We start from the raw sequence: 20,702 nt of genomic DNA on the forward strand, positions 1-20,702 counted from the left end.
GTTACAGGTAGTCCCAATAGCTGTGGTAACGGCTGCTACTAAGAGTACCCCCACATTTTGACACACACGAACGGAGCCCTGACAGCATGGGGGGGGACCTAGCTGGACAAAAGGGCAAGAAATAAGCTGGATTTCGGATGGACAGGTGACTGAGCAGTGTGCACCTTATATGGGGCAGTGAACAAAATGCCAGTGGAAGGGGTTGTGTCAGGCGAACTACATGAATGCATGTCACAGACTGTCAAAACACAATAGGCCTTTTTAAGGGCATGTGCACCAGAGAAGGACATTGACAGGCCCACATATAAAAGTGGTCAGTGGCAGCATGACTCTATAGTATTTGGGGGTGGGGGAGAGCAAAGTATGCTGAATTACAATCAGTGGTGTTGGCTCTGGAAAGAAAGAAGAGAATTCCGTTGGAGCGAGAGGGGCCCATGACACCTGACAATTACCTACAGCCAATGGCTTCCATAGAGGATAACGAATTGCATGTGGCGGAGTGCCCACAGCTTGAAGTGATGCAGATTATCCTACAGAAGGGCAAGAAGGATGGTCAAAGGAAATGTGAGGTGCTTCTGGTGGTCTGAAAAGGGAGAAATCAACAAATAATGCAATGTATCAATGCAGAGAAAGAGCAAGACAATCCGTATCAGCGCCTGACAGAGATGGCCTGGTGGCTCACGTCCAAAGAGGGCTGGCAGTAGCATGTGGACATTTGTGTGACTTGTTGGAAGAAAAAACAGCAAGCAGACTCAAAGAAGCAGCTGTTCAAGCAGATGGATGTGAATGGTACACAGTGGGGCGACTGGCTGTCGAGATGCTATTTGTATTTATTTTATTTGTATTGCGCACCTGGCCCGAAGGCATCTGGGCGCATTTCTTAGGAACGGTGCAATTGGTTACAAGGAAAGGTACATACATTAACAGTGAGTTACATCAGTAACAAGGTGCAGCAGAAAGTACATGCATTTACATAGAGGCATACTATCTAGAGTGGATAAACATATTTACAGTGAAGGCACTGTTTCAAAATAGGTATATGTATTTACAGGAAGGTAAGTGAGATGGATGTAGAAGTGAAGAAGTTTTTCGTGCGTGAAGCAGTGTGGTCCTGCTCGACGAGCCTGGATTTGACTTTGTTTTTAAATGCGTGGTAAGAGGGTTCAGCTCTAAGTGTAGAAGGTAGTGTGTTCCAGAGTTTAGCGGCAAGGACTGGGAATCAGGATCCACCTGCCTCTGGAGCTTGAATCTGGGTATAGAATGTGAGGGAACTTGAGCAGATCATAAAGGTCTGTTAGAGGTATGGGCAATGAAGCGGTTAGCAAGATAGATGTGTGCCGGGTTGGCTTGGGATTTGTGAGTCAGAGCAAGAGTTTTGAGTGATATTCTAGAGGCAACAGGGAGCCAGTGTAGACTTCTGCGAGTGTCAGAGATGTGATGTTTCCTAGGGATGTTAAGAGCCGCCCTTATAGCCTTGTTCTGTGTGACCTGGAGCTTGTTAATGTTTCTATGGCTGGTCCCTAAATATAGGGCATTACAATAGTCAATTTTAGCCATAACAAGTGTTATAGAGAGGATAATGCAGTTGGGGGCCTTTAGGAAAGGTCTACGTGGTGTTATAGGCTTGCAGGTGTAGGCTGAAGCTGATGCCACAGCATTGGTTTGTCTTGTGAGTGGCGGGGTGGAATCAAGGTAAATACCTAGTGTTTTAGTATCATTAGAGACCTTCATGGTATTCCCGTTGATAATGAATGATTTGAAGGCAAGGTCTAGTTTACTGAGTCTAGTATGTGGGCCTAAAATGAGTAACTCAGTTTTTTCATCTTTTAGACACAGTCCATGATGCGCCATCCAGGCCTGGATGACAGAGTAAACATTGTTAAGACGCTTTAGAGTCAATAGCATGGTCGCCTGTGATAGGGATGAGTATCTGGGTGACACCCAGATAGTAGAGAATATCGAAGAGGGCCTTCGTAAATACATTGTACAGTGTCGGGGAGACACAAGACCCTTGTGGGACCCCACACAGGACATGTGACGATTCAGCAGAAGCAGACGGTGAGAAGACATGCATGGTTCTGTTTGCCAAGAAGGATCTGATCCAGGAGGTGGCTTCGTCTGAGAAGTGGGCAGCTGTTTTAAGATGTTGGCACATAGTTTGGTGGTTGACCAATTCGAAAGCTGCCGATCGGTCAAGCAATAGAAGTAAGGCCAGCTTGCCTTTATCTTTTAAACCCTCGATTTGTGTTTTTAGGTCAATAAGGACAGTTTCTGTTCCGTGTCTAGGAAGCACTATTGACGAACGCCTAGAAGTTTTAGATTCAAGGTAGGCTTGAATTTGTAAATAGGCTGCCCTATCCAACATTTTTAATAGGAAGGGCACTGTGGTAATGGGTCTATAGTTAGCAGGGTTACAAGGATCAAGGGTTGGTGCTTTGATTAAGGGGATAACCCAAGCATCCTTGAGGTTGTCGGGGACAATCCCAGATTTAAAGACAGCGTTTATGAAGGTAGTGATAAAGGGAGCAAGGTCATGGGCGGCCTCCTTGATGATCGGAGCTGGGCAGGAGTCACCTTGACATTTGGAGGGTTTGAGCTTTCTAATAATGTTTTCTACTTCCCATGTGGATGGGGGTGAGAAACGAAATGGTTTAGCAGGATATGATGCTGCTGTGGTGTTATATGCAGGAGAGTTGACTACTGGATCTGGGACTAAGCTAATTTTTTCATGTTGCTTTTAGTTTTAGTTTATAATATGGACATTTTATCAAGGAGTGCTTTTTGGATGTTGGTGCACAAGGAGGAATCCATGTTACACCGGTCCAATGGGGCTATAGGAGACTCAAGTTCTTTAAGAATCTTGAAGAGCAAAGAGCTCTTTAGTGTTGGATTCAGCCAACAAGATGCGTTTGTTGTAGGCATCTTTTTTGGCAAGGAATATAGCTTATTTGTAGTTAGACGATGCAGTAATCATGGTATTTTTATTGGCGCCAGATGGGATGCTTTTCCAACGCGCCGCTGCAATTCTTTTTGCTTTGCGGAGGTCTCTGAGATGAGGTGTAAACCACAAATTAAGATGTGGACGTGGTTTTGCTTTACACTATTTTAGCGGGGCTATAACGTTTACAGTTTTTAGGATAGTAAGGTTATAGCTGTCCACTAGGACTGTAAGGTCAGAGATAAATGATGAGCTATTATTAAGAAGGGGGTAGGATTAAAGGGAGCAATTTCTCCTTGGTAATGTCCTCCTTATTGCGAGTGAGAATGGCGGGCGCTATGCTCGTTTTAGTACTTTAAAGGGGTGGCTTTGATGGTGAAGATCATTTTATGATGATCCGACCACATGCACGGTGTGACTGACAGGTTAATTGTGTAATTCGAGTCCGCAAGCCACTCAAAGGTTCTCCCCTTGATGTGAGTAGGTTCCTGGATGAGGTGGGTGAAGCCTAGATCCTCTGTTAGGGAGTTAGCTAGGTCAAAGGCTATAGAATCATTTGGGTCTTGGAGGCCTAGATTGAAATCTCCAGGTAGTATAATTTGTGAGTTAGGCTTTTTGTTGGCAGCAAGGATGGTGGAAATATCCTCGGCGAAGGAGGAGATAGGTCCTGGCTGCCTGTAGATGAGGTGCTTTGACGCAGTATGATTGGGCAAAATAGGTATGAGAACAGTTCAGCAGAGGGGATCTTAGGGTGCGGAGTAGGTCTAAGCCCAAGGGAGCTTTTGAAGATTATGGCAATGCCGCCACATTTAGATTGGTTTGTACTCCTGTTGCATCTAATGATGGCATAAATCTGGTATAGCCAAGGACAGTGCAGGGCCAGATGCAGCATGAAGCCATGTTTCCGTAATGGCAAGGAGGTCAAGGTCTTCAGTTATGATGAAGTCGGCAATGTCAAGGGCGTGCGCTGGGAGGCATCTGGCATTAATTAGGGCACCTTTGATTAGTGAGGTTTTGGAGCTGGTATGGCTAATGTCCGGGATAGTTGGGACAGTGTTGTAAGCAGGAGTCGTGGTGTCAGTGAGAATGATCGCATTAGTGGGGGTGGGGGTCCTAGTTAGATGATGATTTACTGTTAGTTCGAAGGTGTGGACAGTGGAGTTTTATGGCAAAGTCTAGAACCTAGTCTCTGATTTCTGAGGAGTGTGGCGCAAGGTAGGCTTGGCGTTGGTTTGGATGCAAAGTTTTGTAACCAGAGGGGCTGGCGATTTCAAGTGTGGGTTGGTGTCTGGCATGGTGATTATGGGCACAAGACTGTGCAGGCAAGAGATGGGAGTGGTAGGAGGTAGTAAAGGGCAGTGATGAGAGGATAGGGGGTTGGTGTAAAAACCTGGGCTAGCAAGGTTCTGTTGTGTGTATTACAGCTGGGCAGTATTGAAAATCAGTCTGTCTGAGGTAGTGTTGGGAGTAAGGCAAGTAGCTAGTGATGTGGTAAGTATCGAGATGAGAGTATAGTATGACCAGATAAGCCTACACATTGTAATGTATAGGGCGGATGTGAATAGGTGCTCTGAAGGAGGGCAGGCCGAATGGTGAAGGCAAAAAACAAGTCTATGTCCCACAGAGAGGGGGATAAGTTGTGGCAACTCAGTGTAACCTAGTTCTGAGGCCAGAGGAGCAAACTAAAACACTGTGACTTAAGTAGGCCGACAATATTAGTGTAGGAGTTATATCTGACTAATGTTTGTGCTTAGATACGGAATGTTAGCAAAGGTGCATGTTAACCCATTAATGCAGGATGATATGTGATACATTAGGCATAGAATAAAATGCTGTGCTCATCAGGTACATCAGTATCTGGATGGTAGGCACGAATTCTAGGTGACAGCCCAACAAGAAGTTATAGCAAATCTGTATGCACATGGTCATGTGATAAAAACAATTAACTGTAATAGAGGGGTTATTGCACACGTTAGATTATGGTCAGGGAGGCACAAATGTGGTCTGCAAAATGGTTAGCTAAACTGATGGGCAATATGAAATAATTAACATGATAGGCAGGGTGAGAACATACTAATGCAAATAATAGCAGTGTGACGATGCGCTAATCTAGTGGTCACTACGAGAGGCTGCTACTGCATATGATAGTTTAGGAACATGTAAAACAGTGATGTGAAGGCAGTACAGGCAGTTGTGCACACAGATAAATCATAAGAGTAATAGTGCGGCAGCCAGATGTACAGGTTATACAGTTCAAAGAGCGCAGTTACTGAAACAAGCGAGGTAACAACGGCGAATCATGGACCTCGTAGTGTGGAGTGGGAGGTTCTTAGGGATAGCTAATCGAGCCCGGCGGCTGAGCTATTTGGGAGAAATATGCCGAGCACTGACAAGTTGTTGCTGCCACTGACTGCGGGTTGCGCCTAAGGACTGGGAGGTATTAGAGGATGTCTTTATACTGGAAACTGAGACACAGCTTGCACACAACCGGGATGCTCAGAGGTAGAAAGTGTTGGACACGTAATTATGACTGTTTTGTTGTTTTAGATGCTCGCTAGGTAATGGCTGATGATGATAGTGGGGATTGGTTATGCAGTGCAATGCTGGAATTAATGGCTTTAGATGAGTTGGGACATACATTAGTTGCATTGTCTTGATAATGTTTTTTATTTTGCTTCTTTATTGAGTATGTATATAAGAGAATAGTTTTATTGTAGTGTGCTTTTGCAACTAGGCAAGGTTTTGCACAGTGGTTATAGTGGTCATAGAAAAAGAGAAGAGAAATAAATGGACACGTTAGCAACTCTGATGCTGCATTTTCTTTTGGTTTCTTTGAGGCCGATCTGATGCGATGAGACCGGCCTACAACTGAACACATGTGCCATGCCAAGCAAGTTTGCAGAGCGTATTATGCCTCAGACTGCCCAGGCCGGCTCATAAACTCCCCCTGAGAAGTACACAGCTGACGACACTGCTGGATTGAATCCCCAAGGTCAGAGTCTATCTCGCAGATATGACAGAGAAAGCATTTCACAACTGTGGCTATGCTCCTTCCCCCTTTTCTCCGAAATTGACCTTTTTGTTATTATACGTGCTGTTTCATGGGTGGAGAATGGGTTTAACCACTCTCATTTGTATATAAGAATGAGCCAGGCCTGGAGATGGAGAGCAGTAAGCAGCCCTCCCATGCAGTGGTCTGTTTACATTACAGACCATTTTTCTCTACCTTTGGTCTCCCGTGTATTATTTGTGGCCGGATAGAAGTGGGAGTAAGTGGTTGCTGTGGCCGGCCCTCTTGATGTCTTTTTACCTTGTCCATGCAGTGGCGTGGAGCATGTATCCCGGAGCTCTGCTGCATTTCCTATAACTATCTCAGTCCGGTGCAGAGCGCGGTACAGACAGAAGTGTGAATAAGTGGTTACTGTGCTCACTGGTGGAACGCAGTGGAATGAATGCATCATAGCACTACCATCTCCGAGCAGGTTGGTTTTAATTCTAAGCACGCTGTTTTTTTTCTTTTGGCAAGCTGTTAGGAAACATGTGCAATTTTCCCTCCATTTATGGACCCCCCAAACTTTTTGCTTTTTGTTTGGCTTTTCTATTTTTTTCCAGCAGAGCCCAACCTTCAGCTGAACTCCCCCTTTGCTCGCTTATGGGGAAACTGACACATCCTTCAGACTGTCAGTACTGGGAAACTTTGGCATTTCTTGCTAACTTTTTAACAGTACACAATGTACCTTTCAGTACCGTGCGCTAGGGTCACTTTTTGTTTCATGGCCCTAGACACCCTCGAAGGATTTTTAGGTGATTGTACGAGTGGGCCTGGGACGAACTGGTGGCAGCAGTTACTTTTTATAATGTTTTACTTCTTTTTACTGGGTCAAACCGCATTTACCGCGTTTGGCTCAAGACTGTGGCCAGGTCCGAAAATGGCGAGCCACAAAGTCTTTTGTTCTGTCCCATGCCCATTTAGTAGCTTGCTTTCACCCAGGTTGAGTAACCCGGGTTTTCCTTGTTTGGGCATGCAGCCTCCCGCGAAAACCGATCTCTTTCGCAGGCTTTTGCCTGTCACGTGTGTGTGCCCAGGAAGCGGGCTGGGACTGTCTGGTACCAATCCACACTACTGGTGCCAGGATGTCTTGAGTGCCTGAATGACTGTGACCACTGTGGACCGCGACTGGTCCATGTCCGAGATCCCTACAAGAGAGCAGATCTTCTATTGGAAGTCCTCGATTTTGGCCCAAAGCTAATCTTGGATAAGAGAAGGCGCTCTGCACAGATTCCAGGTCGATGTTCTCTCTGAACTGCAAAAGGAGCCAAGCCTCCTGCATGAAGAAACAGACTTGTGAAGCCGCCAGAGATGCTTTGGAAGGTTTTGGCCCCCATCGCCCTCTGCTGTCCCGTCAGACCCCTGCTTTCTTCTTCAATCAAGGCGGCCTGCCAAGGGGCTTTGCCCCTTTAGAGTAGTGGAAACAACTACTCTCGGCACCCCCTGCTTACCCACTGAATGAGCCCCTTCAGAATTGTTCCTGGGCCATCCAGCAAACTGTCAAGCTCTACCTCAGGGTCACCCACTGCACCTTCACTGTCGCTAGTGCAAAACCGAGACTTGGAACATCGCTTGCTTAGGGTCCCATGCATTCTCCCGGCGAATTTCGCAGGCCTAGCTCCTCTGGGTTCCGAATTAGGAGAGTGTGTAACGCTGCCCGCAACCACGATTCCCGCGTCACTACCTGGTGGTGACGGCCACTATAGGCCCCTTGCTGTTCTGCTCTCCTCTGCCCTGAAGCCAGCTGCACCGGAAATTTCTTCATAGCTCCTTCGTAAGCTGAGAAAAGGCAACTGTCCCCTCTTGGACGATCATTCTGACACCCCCCCCCCCCCCCCCTCCTCAGCCGCTGAGAAACTGCAGGACTTGAACCTACTAGTTACAAAAAAGAATATAGGTCTGGTTGGTTGCGCTAGCCTATATCATACATTGACACACTTCACTTGTGTTATACATAAAATCAAATGTCCAAAGCTGCTAGGTAAGTAGCAATTAAATTGATATATGTAAAACAAAGTTACTGTGTGCTCGTGGGGCACGGGTGCAAGGAGGCACACCGGGCCTCGTAATTCTTAAACATTGGAATTTATTAACCGCCAAATGGATTATATATGACAATGTTAACCTATTTGAAATTAGTTACATTCATGCATGCACGTATTTGATCAATCCTCACACAAAGAGTACAACAATTGAATCTTAATTTGATTTTGTGAATTGTGCAAGAACACAGCCATAAATCATTGTAATATTTGACAGTATGCATTGAAAATATTCTCTTGTTTCCTAATATTCATAATTCTTTGTCGGTTTTTCGTTTTTACTTTTTTCTGAACCTTCCTTACTATCCTACCCTGACCCCCTCCCGCATCTTTGTGGACTACATTTTAATACATGCTTGAACTCATTTGTTTCCAATCATTTTCTTTATGACATGACAAACTTATATAAATGGACCAATATGATGGATGGACTATATATTTTAATTTTGATTTTTTTTGGGTCTAATTGTTGCAAACTGTGGCACTAACCTCACATTGTATTAATGATGAAATGCAATGAATAAAATTGTGTGTTGTATCACGTAGGCCAGACAAAGGCAGGGTTGCTTTACTAGGTGGACCCGTAATGTCTAGAGCTATCGGCAACATGCACTTTCTATGAGGGAAACCGCACCTTATGTAAACTCAATGATTATGGCAAATACGCCAGTTTCTCAGCAACCGACCTGACACCTATTTGGGCTATTTAGCCAGGACACATGCGAATATCGGGCGCCCGGGTCTGCTGATTTTGCAGCTGGCCCCTTGTTCGATCACGCCCGACCAGCCGTTGCTGCACCCCAAGCTACGAAACAGCACCATCCCAGACGAGGGTGTTCTTCTCCTGACTGTGATCAGGCAGGAACGTCTTGTAACAATCCAGCAATTGACCTGTGGGACGGGCCGGACATGTAGTGCAGACAGTATGGTGTGCTTCTCTGTGAGGGTGCAAAGGAAATTTGAACATTATTGCCTCCTTCATGTGGTTCTCCTATTCAATGCCCTAATGAAGGCGGATTATAGTACCTCTACCTACATCGCCGCCGAAATGCAATTTGCATGAGGGGACTGAAGGTCTTTACATTTAAGGCTGCACATCCAGACTTCGGAACACAGCCGTTTCAGCATCATAAATAGTTTCCTTCTTTGTTCTCTGCTCCCCCTACCGCGTTGGCAGACCCTACCTCGAAAGATAGTCTTCACTTCGAGGCTGATGAAAATCTGATTTTTGGAAATAACGCTTGTTTTCACAACACTACAAGCACTAATGGGCACAACCTAGACATGTTCACAGGTTATAAACTTGTGAAATTGGTACACAGTTTATATTTCTTGTCTTTTTTGATTCCCCATTGGAATTGATGTTAAGAATGTGTTTGTTGGGGCATGGCCTGGAGCGCGATCTATGAAGCCGCTCCTGTAATGGCCTCCGTACGAGACTCGCGGGGATGACAAATAAATCACTCTGAAAGGATCGGTCTGCGGCATGCCTAGGCTCACAGGCAAGGCGAACCCCTGAGGCGTCGGCGGCTACCCTGTAAGACGACATTGCCATCCCCGAAGCTCGAATCCAGCCTGCTCCCCGGAGGCCCCCTGCCCCCTGGCACTGCTCCCAAGATGGCGTCCGGGAAGTGATTTCTCAGTCGTCCCCAAGACGGAACGAAGCAAGCGCGATCCAGAGGCCTGACGGCTGGACCCGGCCTGACATGGGCTCCCGGCCTGCCCACCGCAAGCACTGAGAGACCCCCACCTCCCTGTTGCTGATACCAGCTAACCGGACCCCCCAGCAGCGACGTAGCAGCCTCCCCGCCCCCCATCACAGTGGCCCGGAGGCCCAGATAACTCCGCGAGGACGCGGCTCCCTACAGAGGAGGCAGAGAGGCCGAGCACGGGCACCCGCTCTCCCGGTGTCTGCGGGAGTGGACCCGCTGATCCATCCTACCTGAGGCCAGGGAGCGCTGAAGATCCACGGGCCTCCGGGTCGGCTGGGGGAAAGACAGACGCTCCTCGTGCGAAGAGAGGGCCCGACCGACACTCGGGGGCTGCGTCTCTGGAGCTCCAGCCCTGCCTCGGGTTGCGGCCGGGCGGCCTCCCCCGGGATTCCACGGGTGCTGCCCTGCCACCCGACTCCAGGATCCCGACTTGGGAATGGAGGCGTTCAACGGCCCCCCCCTCCATCGGACGACCCGGTTCCCTTCAGAGGCGCCCCGGCCCTCCCGCCTGAGCCGGGCCCCCCACAGGCCGAGCCCGCGGACATCCCAGTGGATCTTACCCGGGAGCTGCTGCTGACATGCGGCTCCCCAGCTCTGTGTGTGTCCCATTCGACCGGAGATCCCCTGGTGCCCCACCTGAGGACCCCCCCACGGTCCTGGAGACTTCCTGGGGCGTCCCGGCCCACTCCAGCTGCACTCGGGGGCCGCATCTCTGGAGCTCCAGCCCTGCCTTTAGTGATGGCCGACCGACCTCCAGATTACCGCGGCCACTCTCCTTGGCTGGGCCCCCCACAAGCTGTTCCCTCAGACATCCCGGAGGATCTTACATGGAAGCGGCTGCCAACACACGGCTCCCCAGCTCCTGAGCCCTGAGCCCAACCCAGCGAACCCGGAGGAGGTATGAAAACCTCCCGAGACCTGAAAGAGCTATATCCACCCGCGGTGGTCCACAGAACCGGTCCAGGTCCCCCGTCCGACCAGAGACCTCCAGATACCCTGCCTGAGACCCCCCCCCTGACCTCTGGAACTTCCTGGGGCGCCCCAGCCCACTCCAGTGGCCCATACTCGATCCTGAGTCCCGGCCCCGAGGCCCCCCCAGCTGGACACATACTACCTGCCCTCCAACAGACCCCCACATCAGCTCCGCCGCCCCTGCGGCCCGCTTTCTGACGCCACGAAAACAAGGCCTAGTGATACTCATTGCATCTGGTGCTCGGCCTCTTCACCTGAACCTACCTACCCCCACCCTGGGTCCCTGATTCCTGGCCTCTGGGCTCTAATAAACCTCACCCCGAGAGCCTTAACCATCGCAGTCACTGCAACCCAGAGCTCCTAATCCCGACACAATGTCGAAGCCGACAAAACCAGCCAAAGCCTCGGACATCTCCACTATGCTCTTGGCAGCGGACAGAACGAGGAAACCGGACCCTCCCCCTAAACTAACCCCACAAAAACCCCCTGAGGAGCAAGATAAATTAGCCACTAAGGAAGACATCCAGGCCTTCATGCAGGACATCAAGGCGGAGTTCCGGTCTTGTATGTCAGAGCTCACCACGCGGATGGACCAAACGGATCAAAGACTGACCGAGGCCGAACAGAGGCTGGGCAAAGTGGAGGACCTGACCCAGAGCCACGACGCCTTGATCCTAGACATGAGACGGGAGATTCTGGCTCTGCAAAACAAGAATGAAATGATGGAATTTAAACAAGAAGACCTAGAAAACAGGGCACGACGAAATAACCTACGCATCCGGGGAGTCCCATTGACCATTTCAGACAAAGAGCTGCCTGAATACATTGGCAATTTCTTCCAGGCCCTTCTCCCAAATATAGATAAAACCCAACTTATCCTGGACCGTACTCGCAGGCTACGACCAAGACGGGGAGTAGATTCAGACGGCCCCCCCGACGTAATTACCAGGGTCATTTCTACGCTACGAAAGAGGCCATCTCGGCCATCAGCCGCACCAAAGACGAACTTTCCTTCATGAGCTCCCCACTGCAAATCTTCCAGGACCTCTCGCTAACGACCTTACAGAAAAGAAAGTCACTTAGACCCCTAACACTACTCTTACAGAGCCAGCAAATTCGCTACAGATGGCTTTTCCCCGCCACGCTCCAATTCACGTTTCAAGGAACCCAACGCAGGATCAGCCGCCTAGAAGATGCCGAGTCAATCCTACACCCATGCTCCCCGGAGGCCCCGACGGCTCAGTCCCCGCAGCATTCGCCAGGGGAGTCGGAGCGACTATCCCATCAACAGCAGCAGCAGCCTTGGGCGAAGCCTCAGACGCCGAAAGATAAAATGAGTCCACCCTACGGGCCACTTAGGCAGACCGATCCAGAGATGAACCCAATTTCTGATATTGCCGCAGGTCCCGAGCGGCCCATACCCCTCTCCAAGGAGTATGTCACCAACTCACCCTTGTAGACCAGCCCGATTTTGTGGTTGGATCCCAGCCCCGTTGGCCGGGAGAACAGTTAGGGCCCAGTTGGCCTGCTCATGTAAATGGTTACCGTCCCGTTGGAGGATACAGGAAACCCAGCCGCAGGAAGACTTAGCTAACTCTGAGTCACAAAATGAGGACTGAATACCCCCAGACCCCCCACGAGGAACAGAATGCCACCCCAGAGGACATTCAGGAGGCTCCCCCTTCACATCAGAAACTAAGGTTTCTATCGTTGAACGTTAGAGGACTCAACGCCCCACAGAAACGGAAAGCGATCCTAAAACGCCTTCAGAATGACAAGGCCTCCATTGTCTTCTTACAGGAGAGACACCTGATTCCGGCGGATTTCACGAGGCTCCGAGACAATTCCCACAACAGTTTTTGGCAACGAACGGAACAAAGAGGGGTGGCACAGCAATCTTATTCGCCAAAGTGCTGAAGCCGCAAATCCTGGACTCTAAGCTGGACCCCGATGGCCGCTTTGTAGCGGTGAAGTGCCGAATTCTCGACCAACTATACACTCTGATCTCTGTATATGCCCCGAACGAAGAGCAGGAGGCATTCTACTCGACCCTGGAAAGCACCCTTCTACCGTTCGCTGAGGGCCAGACCATCTTCGGGGGAGATTTCAACGGGGTCCCCAACCCCTTAGTAGACAGATCACACCCCCCAGCCCGCGGGGATGGTGGAGTGGCGACTTCCTTACTTAAACTGTTCCGAACCTTCGACGTGGTGGATATCTGGAGGATCCTCCACCCAGAGGAGCGAGACTACTCGTGCTATTCCTATGTACATAGAACTTACTCACACATCGACCTTCTGTTGGCATCCCCGCAGATCCTGGCATACACAGATGATGTCCTCATAGGTCCCAGAATCCACTCAGACCACGCGCCCATAATGTTAACGCTAAGAGCGCATAACCCAGACCCATCCCCAAGACGCAGATGATCTCTTTATGACCCGATCCTAAACGATATGGCCACCAGGGACATAGTAGCTAAAACAATAAAACAGTTCTTTGAAGAAAATAAAAATGAAGATACCTCCCCAGCAAATACATGGGGAGGAAACAAGGCGAATAAATTCCTGGTGGAAAAACTGGCAAGAATCAAGAGGAGGAATACTATTATAGGCCTCCGAGATCCCCAGGGTGTAGTCCAGTTCACAGATCAGGATAAGTTGAGAATTGCAGAGGCTCACGTAACCGAGACTATGACAGCGACTCCAAAACCCGGTGGAGAGCAGCAGTCCTACCTGCGGGAAGCTGCCTTGCCCAGACTCTCAGAGGCAAGCAGAGAAGAATTGGAGGCCCCGATTACCAGCGAAGAGATTGACAAGGCTGTTAAAAGCTTGAAAACTAGAGCCCCTGGCCCGGATGGCTTCCCGTCCCGATTTTATAAAATTTCGGCCCTAGCTGCTAGCGCCAATGGCGACCCTCTTCAACTCCTTCACCATCTCTGGATCAACAACCCCATCGATGACAGAGTCGATCACAGTACTAGCGCTGAAGCCAGGAAAAGACCCCAGGGATATTGCAGCATATCGTCCCATCTCCTTTTTAAACCTGGATGCGAATATCTATTCGAAGGTCTTGGCAAACCGATTAGCGAAGCTTCTCCCGGACATTATAGACCCGGACCAGACGGGATTTATTCTAAACAGAGCCACCACGGATAACACCCGTCAAGTCCTCAACCTGGTTGAGATAGTGAGGCTAGGCTCGCAGAAACTCGCCCTACTAGCCTTGGACGCGACCAAGGCTTTTGACAAAGTGGACTGGTCGTTTCTAAGCCTTACCCTGGAATCTTTCCACCTGGGGCCCACCTTCGTAAAGCTAATCTTAGCAAACTACCAAACCCCGACTACCCTTCTCCGGGTGAACGGCCTACTAACCAGCCCGATCTCCTTAACATGCGGCACTAGACAGGGTTGCCCCCTCTCTCCCCTGCTTTTTGCTATGGTTATGGAACCCCTGGCCCAACGGATTCGCCTCAACTCCAGAATCAAAGGTCCCCAAGTGGGCTCCACCCAGCACAAGATCGCGCTCTACGCGGACGACGTGATGCTAACCATCAGACACCTCCCAGTCCCTAAGAACCGCCCTAGCGGAAATCCACAGATTCGGGAGGGTGTCCGGATTTGCCATCAATTTTGCGAAATCAACAGCGTTGGGGATAGGTTTGGACCAAAGAGACAAAGAACTCCTTCAGCGCCCAGTGCGCGATCCCACTAAGTGAATCCTCCATCCCATACCTCGGGGTGCGGATCCCCGCTAACCCTGGTGACACTTATCGGATTAACTTCCCGCCCCTGATTAAAACGCTGGAAAAAGACCTGGACGCCTGGCTCACCTAAGAAATATCACTAATAGGGCGCATCACGGCCTGCAAGATGAACTTATTGCCCCGATTTCTGTACGCCTGTTCCGCCCTTCCCATCATTGTCCCCCGCCCCCAGCTGCAGCGACTGCAGCGGAAGATATTTGAATTCATATGGAAGGGGAAGAAAGCTCGCATTCCGCGGAGGACCATGCTTTGTGCCTCGAACCAGGGTGGCTTGGGGGTCCCGGACCTCCAGAAATACCAAATGGCGGCGCAGATAGCTCACACCCGGGCCTGGACCATAGCGTCAGACCGCCCCAAATGGATGGACGTAGAACAATCCCGATTGCCTCTCCCCCTGCGCTTTCTCTTGCACCTGCCAACAGCACTCCGGCGGTCGTGGCCAGCCATTTTATCCTCGACCAAGCAGACATTGAAGGCATGGGATTGAAGCTCCAGTCTTCCACAATCCGGCATTCTCACCTGGATCTTCCCCCTCGAACTTCAGAAACTGGATCGCCGGAGGCCTCAGCTCCCTAGGCCAACTATTTGAAGGATCCCAGCCACTGACATTCGTCCAATGCAAAAGAGCATTTAATCTCCCGGAGTAAGACAGGTTCTCGTACTGCCAAATCAGGCACTGGTGCTCACACCCCCAAACACGAGAGGCTGCCACCCGAGACCTGGACGCCTTGGAACTAACAATAACCGACCCTCCAGCCCAAGGGCGGATCTCGACGCTATACCGACTACTCCAGGTGAACCTAATATCAGCCAGAGCAACATATATGTCGCAGTGGGAGAAGGACCTAGGACATCCGATCCAAGATCAGGCCTGGACTGATATCTTGTCCCGCACGCATTCAGCCTCATTCTACATCACCAACCGAGAATGCGCACATAAACTTCTCTTGCGATGGTATTTCCCACCGCTTCAACTACACCACTTCAGTCAGTCGCTGGATCTGCAGTGCTGGCGACGCTGTGGCTCCCCAGGCTCTTACCTACACATGTGGTGTCGGCCTTTTGGACCCAATGTATAGCTATCATCGCAGACATTACCCAGGTCTCGCTGCCACTAGAACCGGAACCACTCCTGCTGGGGTCCCCAATTCCAGACATTTACCCAAAAGCGGGTGCTCTTACGGCCCTCGTCACTCAATTGCTCTTGGCCGCTAAAATCACAATAGCCCGGACATGGAAGTCCCCGGAAGGCCCCTTAACAGTGCTGTGGTGGCTGAAGATCTGGGACATATTCATCGCTGAGAAAATCATGGCAGCAAATAGAGGCCGCCTCCGACCGTTTCACAAACATTTGGTGCCCGGTGATAGACTATGACCTCCGCTTCCCGGCGCTGACATACAAACCACGCCTAGTGATGGATGCCATGCGGGCGGCAGATGGAGAACAGACTCAATCGATAGAGGAGCAGGCCCAGGAGGATAGCCGGAATCAGGATCTGGTGACGTAAGCACGGAGAGGGAGGAGGAAGACGGAGCGGGGTAAGGGACAACAGGGGCTGATGAGTCAGAGGTCGGACTTAACGGGCAAAGAGATAGTCCTCAGGAGACTGCCGGAACTAAAGGGTGAGAGGGGGTGCCTGGGGTTATGCAACCATATATTAAGATTGTTATGAAGTGTTAATCTGAAATGCTAATTTGTCTTCCTGTACGCTAACCAAAAATAAACAAGTTAAAAAAAAGAATGTGTTTATTTTCCCCGCCTTCCCTCTTTTATCCCCTTTCTTTCGTTTCAATTGGTATATGGATATGTAAATGACTTTAACAATCTTATTTTTCTTCCACTTGTTTTTGAGTATGTTGGTTTGTTCTAATTTGATGTATTTGCATATTCACATTGCTTTTTCAAAAATATATATATATTTTGTTTATTTTTGGTTCATTGGTGTTTTCTTTGACAAATGTATAAATGATTGTTATAACGCCTTTGCCGTAAACAATGGTTGGTCTAAGGAGTTTCTAAATGATATAACACAGATGTAACCAACCCTAAGTGTAGCAGTACCTTTTCTGGTTGATATATTGTATATATGCCCAATACTGTTACACTTTCCTAAAAGGGCACACCGACCCCACCCCTTGGTGGTTATTCTTTGTTGGCACATATAGTGTGTTGTAGACTTGCCCTGATTTGAAAAAGGCATAGTGTTTGCCGAAACATGTGCAATCACAAAGGGCCAATAAACACTCTTGTTTACTTGTCAATATTAAATACAAATTGGTACGAGTAAAAATTGTGAAGCAGCACAGTACTTTATTTGGCGCATGTCCACATGTGAAGACAACCCAGTCTCAATTTTGCCATACGGAGCAGAGGAACCAATGTCTCTGTTTTAATCTTCACATACATGCGACAACATCACAAGACTTTGAGCAATACAAGGGCGCGGGTCGTGTAGTTGGTATCCCCGAGTAGTTCCTCAAACCTTTTTCACTGGTATAGTACAGAACTGTGAGTCGCAACCATATGAAAATATAAAGGTACAGTGAAGTTCATCCAAGAAGATAAGGGTCTGGTACCCAAAGAGATAAAGAAAGGAACGTAGAACCAGAAGGAATCCAGGTGAAAGGAGCCTAACTCCTAATCCTTGGAATTATACATTGTGGAACATTTCTTCTGTCGTTTTGATCACCCAAGACATTGGGAACCTTTCTACTGGCAAATACTGTTGTAGAGAACCCCCTCAACGCTCACGAGAGAAATAATGCAACCCACTAGGGAAAAAGGCCCAGCACGCCTCTTGCAAGGAGAACAAAGTTTTATTTCCACAAAAATAGAAGTGCGCCAGCAAAGAACTCTGCTGCCACCAAATGTTATGGCAAAATCAATTCGAGTAACACTTTATGAAGGCACACAGCGTCATCAGTGACGTAAATTACATAATGTACACATCTAAATGGCTGGTGGGTGTGACCCTATACATAGGCTACCTGCTCCATAAGGAATTCCAGGCCATTGGTCCCAGCCCCGTCTGTCCATCTTCTTCCATATGGCCCCCTCCTTGCGCGTCATCAAGTATACAAAGATAGAAGTAATTGGCAATGACGCAAAGAAAGAAATGCTCTATCTCTAACCTAATGCGCACCTGGTACTGCCGGCAAGGGCTAAGAGGATATTGCAAGGTCCTTGAATCTAACAGACTACAGCTTGATTCCAGACACATCAGTGCCCATCCAAAGCTTCCCACCCTTGTTCGTGCAATTGTTGTTTAAGCTCCCCTGCACCTCATAGCACAAATCACGTGCCACATGGTGAAGTCAACTGGTCCCTGCTTTCTTATCTTTCCTGATTGATTGGGGGCCCAACAGTTTTATGGTCGGTGGTCTGGGACTGACTATTTACCTTGGAATGGTCGGGTCTTGGAATGGGGGCATGTGGGTGCTATTACTTGGAGCTAAAACAGGGAAGGTCGCCTCCTTCTCGTGGGATCGCTTTTCGCAGAGAGCTCTCGTGGCCTTGCAGGGCACATTCCTTCTGGGATTCAACTGAGCCTTTTTAGGTCGTGGGTGCAGATGGCATGTGGGTCGCGTTTTTTAAGTTATTGAAAATGTTTTTTGATGTGCCTTCTCATTAAAACTGATGCAATAGCGATAAACTGTTTTTTATTATTACATGGATTGTTCATTGATGTTGCACCGAGGTAGTTATCTGTATTTGTATATGACCGTACAAACAATTTTAATACTGTATTTATCTTATTTGATTTGAACTCGTCTTGAATATTTTAAATTGTGTATCATGTTTCACTGCAACTTTCATGGCTGTCTTTTGACGAAATAAAGTACCAATGATAAGGACGAATCAGGTTTAACATGAGCATGCATTTGGTATCTTATAAAAGCAAACTGGTTACCTATAAGAAAGCAAAAGCATTTCCCCATGTTTTTGCTTTATCTTGGTGTTAGGTTGAATGGTGCAGCCAAAAAAAAGTCCCCTCAGAGAGGAAGTGTCTTGTTGAAAGAAATCTTGCATGGAAATTGCATTCTTCCTTCCTAGTCTACTTTTGAAGACTAGATGTTCAGAGCACAGTCAATACCAGTAGTTATTGACTGCATTCTAAACATTTTGATTGGCTGAGAGGAGGCCAATAACTCCATGTGCTAATGTGCATCATTGACTGTGGTGCTTACTAATGAACATTTTGAGTTTCTGATTAACTTGTAAATTGATTACAGAGGAGCAGAAAAAGGCATTTTTTCAAATGTAGTCTTGAGAGCATTTTTTCTCTTTTTCTGTAAAGGGAGAGAAGGGTGGTACAAAGTATGTTCCACCACATATGAGACAATCATTAACCACAATGGATGCCAAGAGGAGAGAAGATCTGGAAAGACTGAAGAAAAGTGTAAAAGGGCTAATAAATAGGTATTGTATGAGATATTTATTTGCATTGTATCGTTACTGTCAACACTTTCATGGGAAACATTTTTTTTGGGATTGTTTTTGTGTCAAAACATGTTCAGTAAGTTTTTACATTGCACAAGTAAACCTAACAGTTTGAGCTTTTTGGTGTTAAAAATAAAAAAGGAAAAAATACGAACTTTCATTAATATAAGCGGGCCAGTCCCCAGAAATGTGCCACATTCCTACCAAACTAAATTAATAACCAAATGCTTTCCATCTAATTCTAGGATTACAATGCATGTTTTGACCCATTTTTCAAAGAATGCACAGCCCCCTAAGCAATGATCCTCCCAATCACTCAACAGGAAGATTGTTCTTTTTATTGTGGCTTTATGTAAAGTTTCATATTCAGATACTTGTGTAGAAACATTTTATTTAAAAAAGTGTGTTGCTCTTATATCTTCTCCCTTGGCTTCTCCATTTCATGAGAAACCTCAGGGCAGTGTAACTCAAGATACTATAATAGAAGCTTCTACTTCTGTATTTGGCAACCAAAAAAATTCCATAAATGTTGCGACTCACATAACCCAACCACATTGATAAGATGTTTTATTTGTATTGCGCCCATACACAAGTGTTTCAGAGCGCGATGAGGCAAGGCAGGGGAAACCAGGGAGAACAAAACAATGATCTTACTAGGCCCATTGACATTGAGAATGTGCAATTGCAGGGGAGACGGAGGGGGGGGAAGTGCGAGGGGCATGGTTGAGTGGAAAGTGCTTAACAGGTGATAGAACAATAACAAGTAGTGCGACCAGTAGGTGGTGTGAAAACGAGGTCTAGACAACTGGTGCCTGGTAAGTGCTGGAAGGGGACTGTACGGTTGCAGATACAGACCCAAGTACAGGGTTTGCCAGGAAGCAGTGCGGGTGTGTGGCTGGGAGGGCACGGATTTGGGCCCGAAATCGGAGGGTAACCAGGTGCCAAAGCAGACAGATTAGCAGGGAAGAGGAAGAGGAAAGGCAGAAGCAAAGAGGGAAGGTCTTGAGGTGCTTCCGGAACAGAAGATGGTTCTCCTCAAGTTTCAGAGTTGCAGGGAGGTGGCTGTTCCAGAGGGAGGCCCCAGCCGAGGAAAGGGGGCTACCCCCAGCTTGTTGCTCGGAAAATCGAGTGACCCTGAGGGGGTTGGAGGTGAAGGAGCAAAGAGCTTGAGTGGGAATGTATTTACAGAGGCAGAGTTGAAGATACTGTGGACCCAGGTCCCAGAAAGCCTTCTGGACAGTGCAAAGGGTCTTGAGTGTAATCCTTGTAGCCACAGGGAGCCAATGAAGAGATTTCAGGGCTGGAGAGATACGATCCCAGGGCTTAAGGCCAAGGACAAGTCTTGCAGTCCTGTTCTGGATGAGCTGCAGATGGCGGAGAGTGGTTACAGGCAGATTTAGAAAGAGGCTGTTGAAATATTCAAGCCTAGAGAGAACCAGAGCTCTGGAGACATTGAGCTTCTGGGGGAAGGGAGAGGAAAGGAAGAATACCTCTTAGGAGGTGCAGTTGGTAGTTGGACTTTTTTGAGACGTCAGAGTTGTGAGGGGAAAAGGAAAGCGTGGAGTCAAAGATGACCCTGAGGTTCTTAGCCTCGCAAGTGGGAGTAGGGAGAGGGCCAAGGGTGGCCGGCCAGAGTGTGACAGGAAAGGAAAGTGCAGGTGTGCCGATGAGGATGATCTCTGTTTTACTGGCATTAAGGAAGAGGTCATTGGTGGCTCACCACTCCTGAATTGCAGACAGTCGGAGATGAGGGAGGGAGAAGAGGTGACAGAGGGGAGCCTG

General features: G+C 48.3%; 1 protein-coding gene across 1 annotated transcript in view; it reads left to right on the forward strand.

Moving 5' to 3' along the window:
• NOM1 (nucleolar protein with MIF4G domain 1) overlaps nt 1–20,702 on the forward strand; it is a 789,380-nt gene that overhangs the window by 169,692 nt on the left and 598,986 nt on the right. The window contains exon 2 of the mRNA XM_069647968.1: nt 18,778–18,899. Within this exon, the coding sequence (XP_069504069.1) occupies nt 18,778–18,899 (122 nt within the window). The remainder of the gene's footprint in view (nt 1–18,777; nt 18,900–20,702) is intronic.

The sequence above is a fragment of the Ambystoma mexicanum genome, chromosome 2q (assembly GCF_040938575.1).
Source record: "Ambystoma mexicanum isolate Mex_15411 chromosome 2q, UKY_AmexF1_1, whole genome shotgun sequence".
NCBI lineage: Eukaryota > Metazoa > Chordata > Amphibia > Caudata > Ambystomatidae > Ambystoma > Ambystoma mexicanum.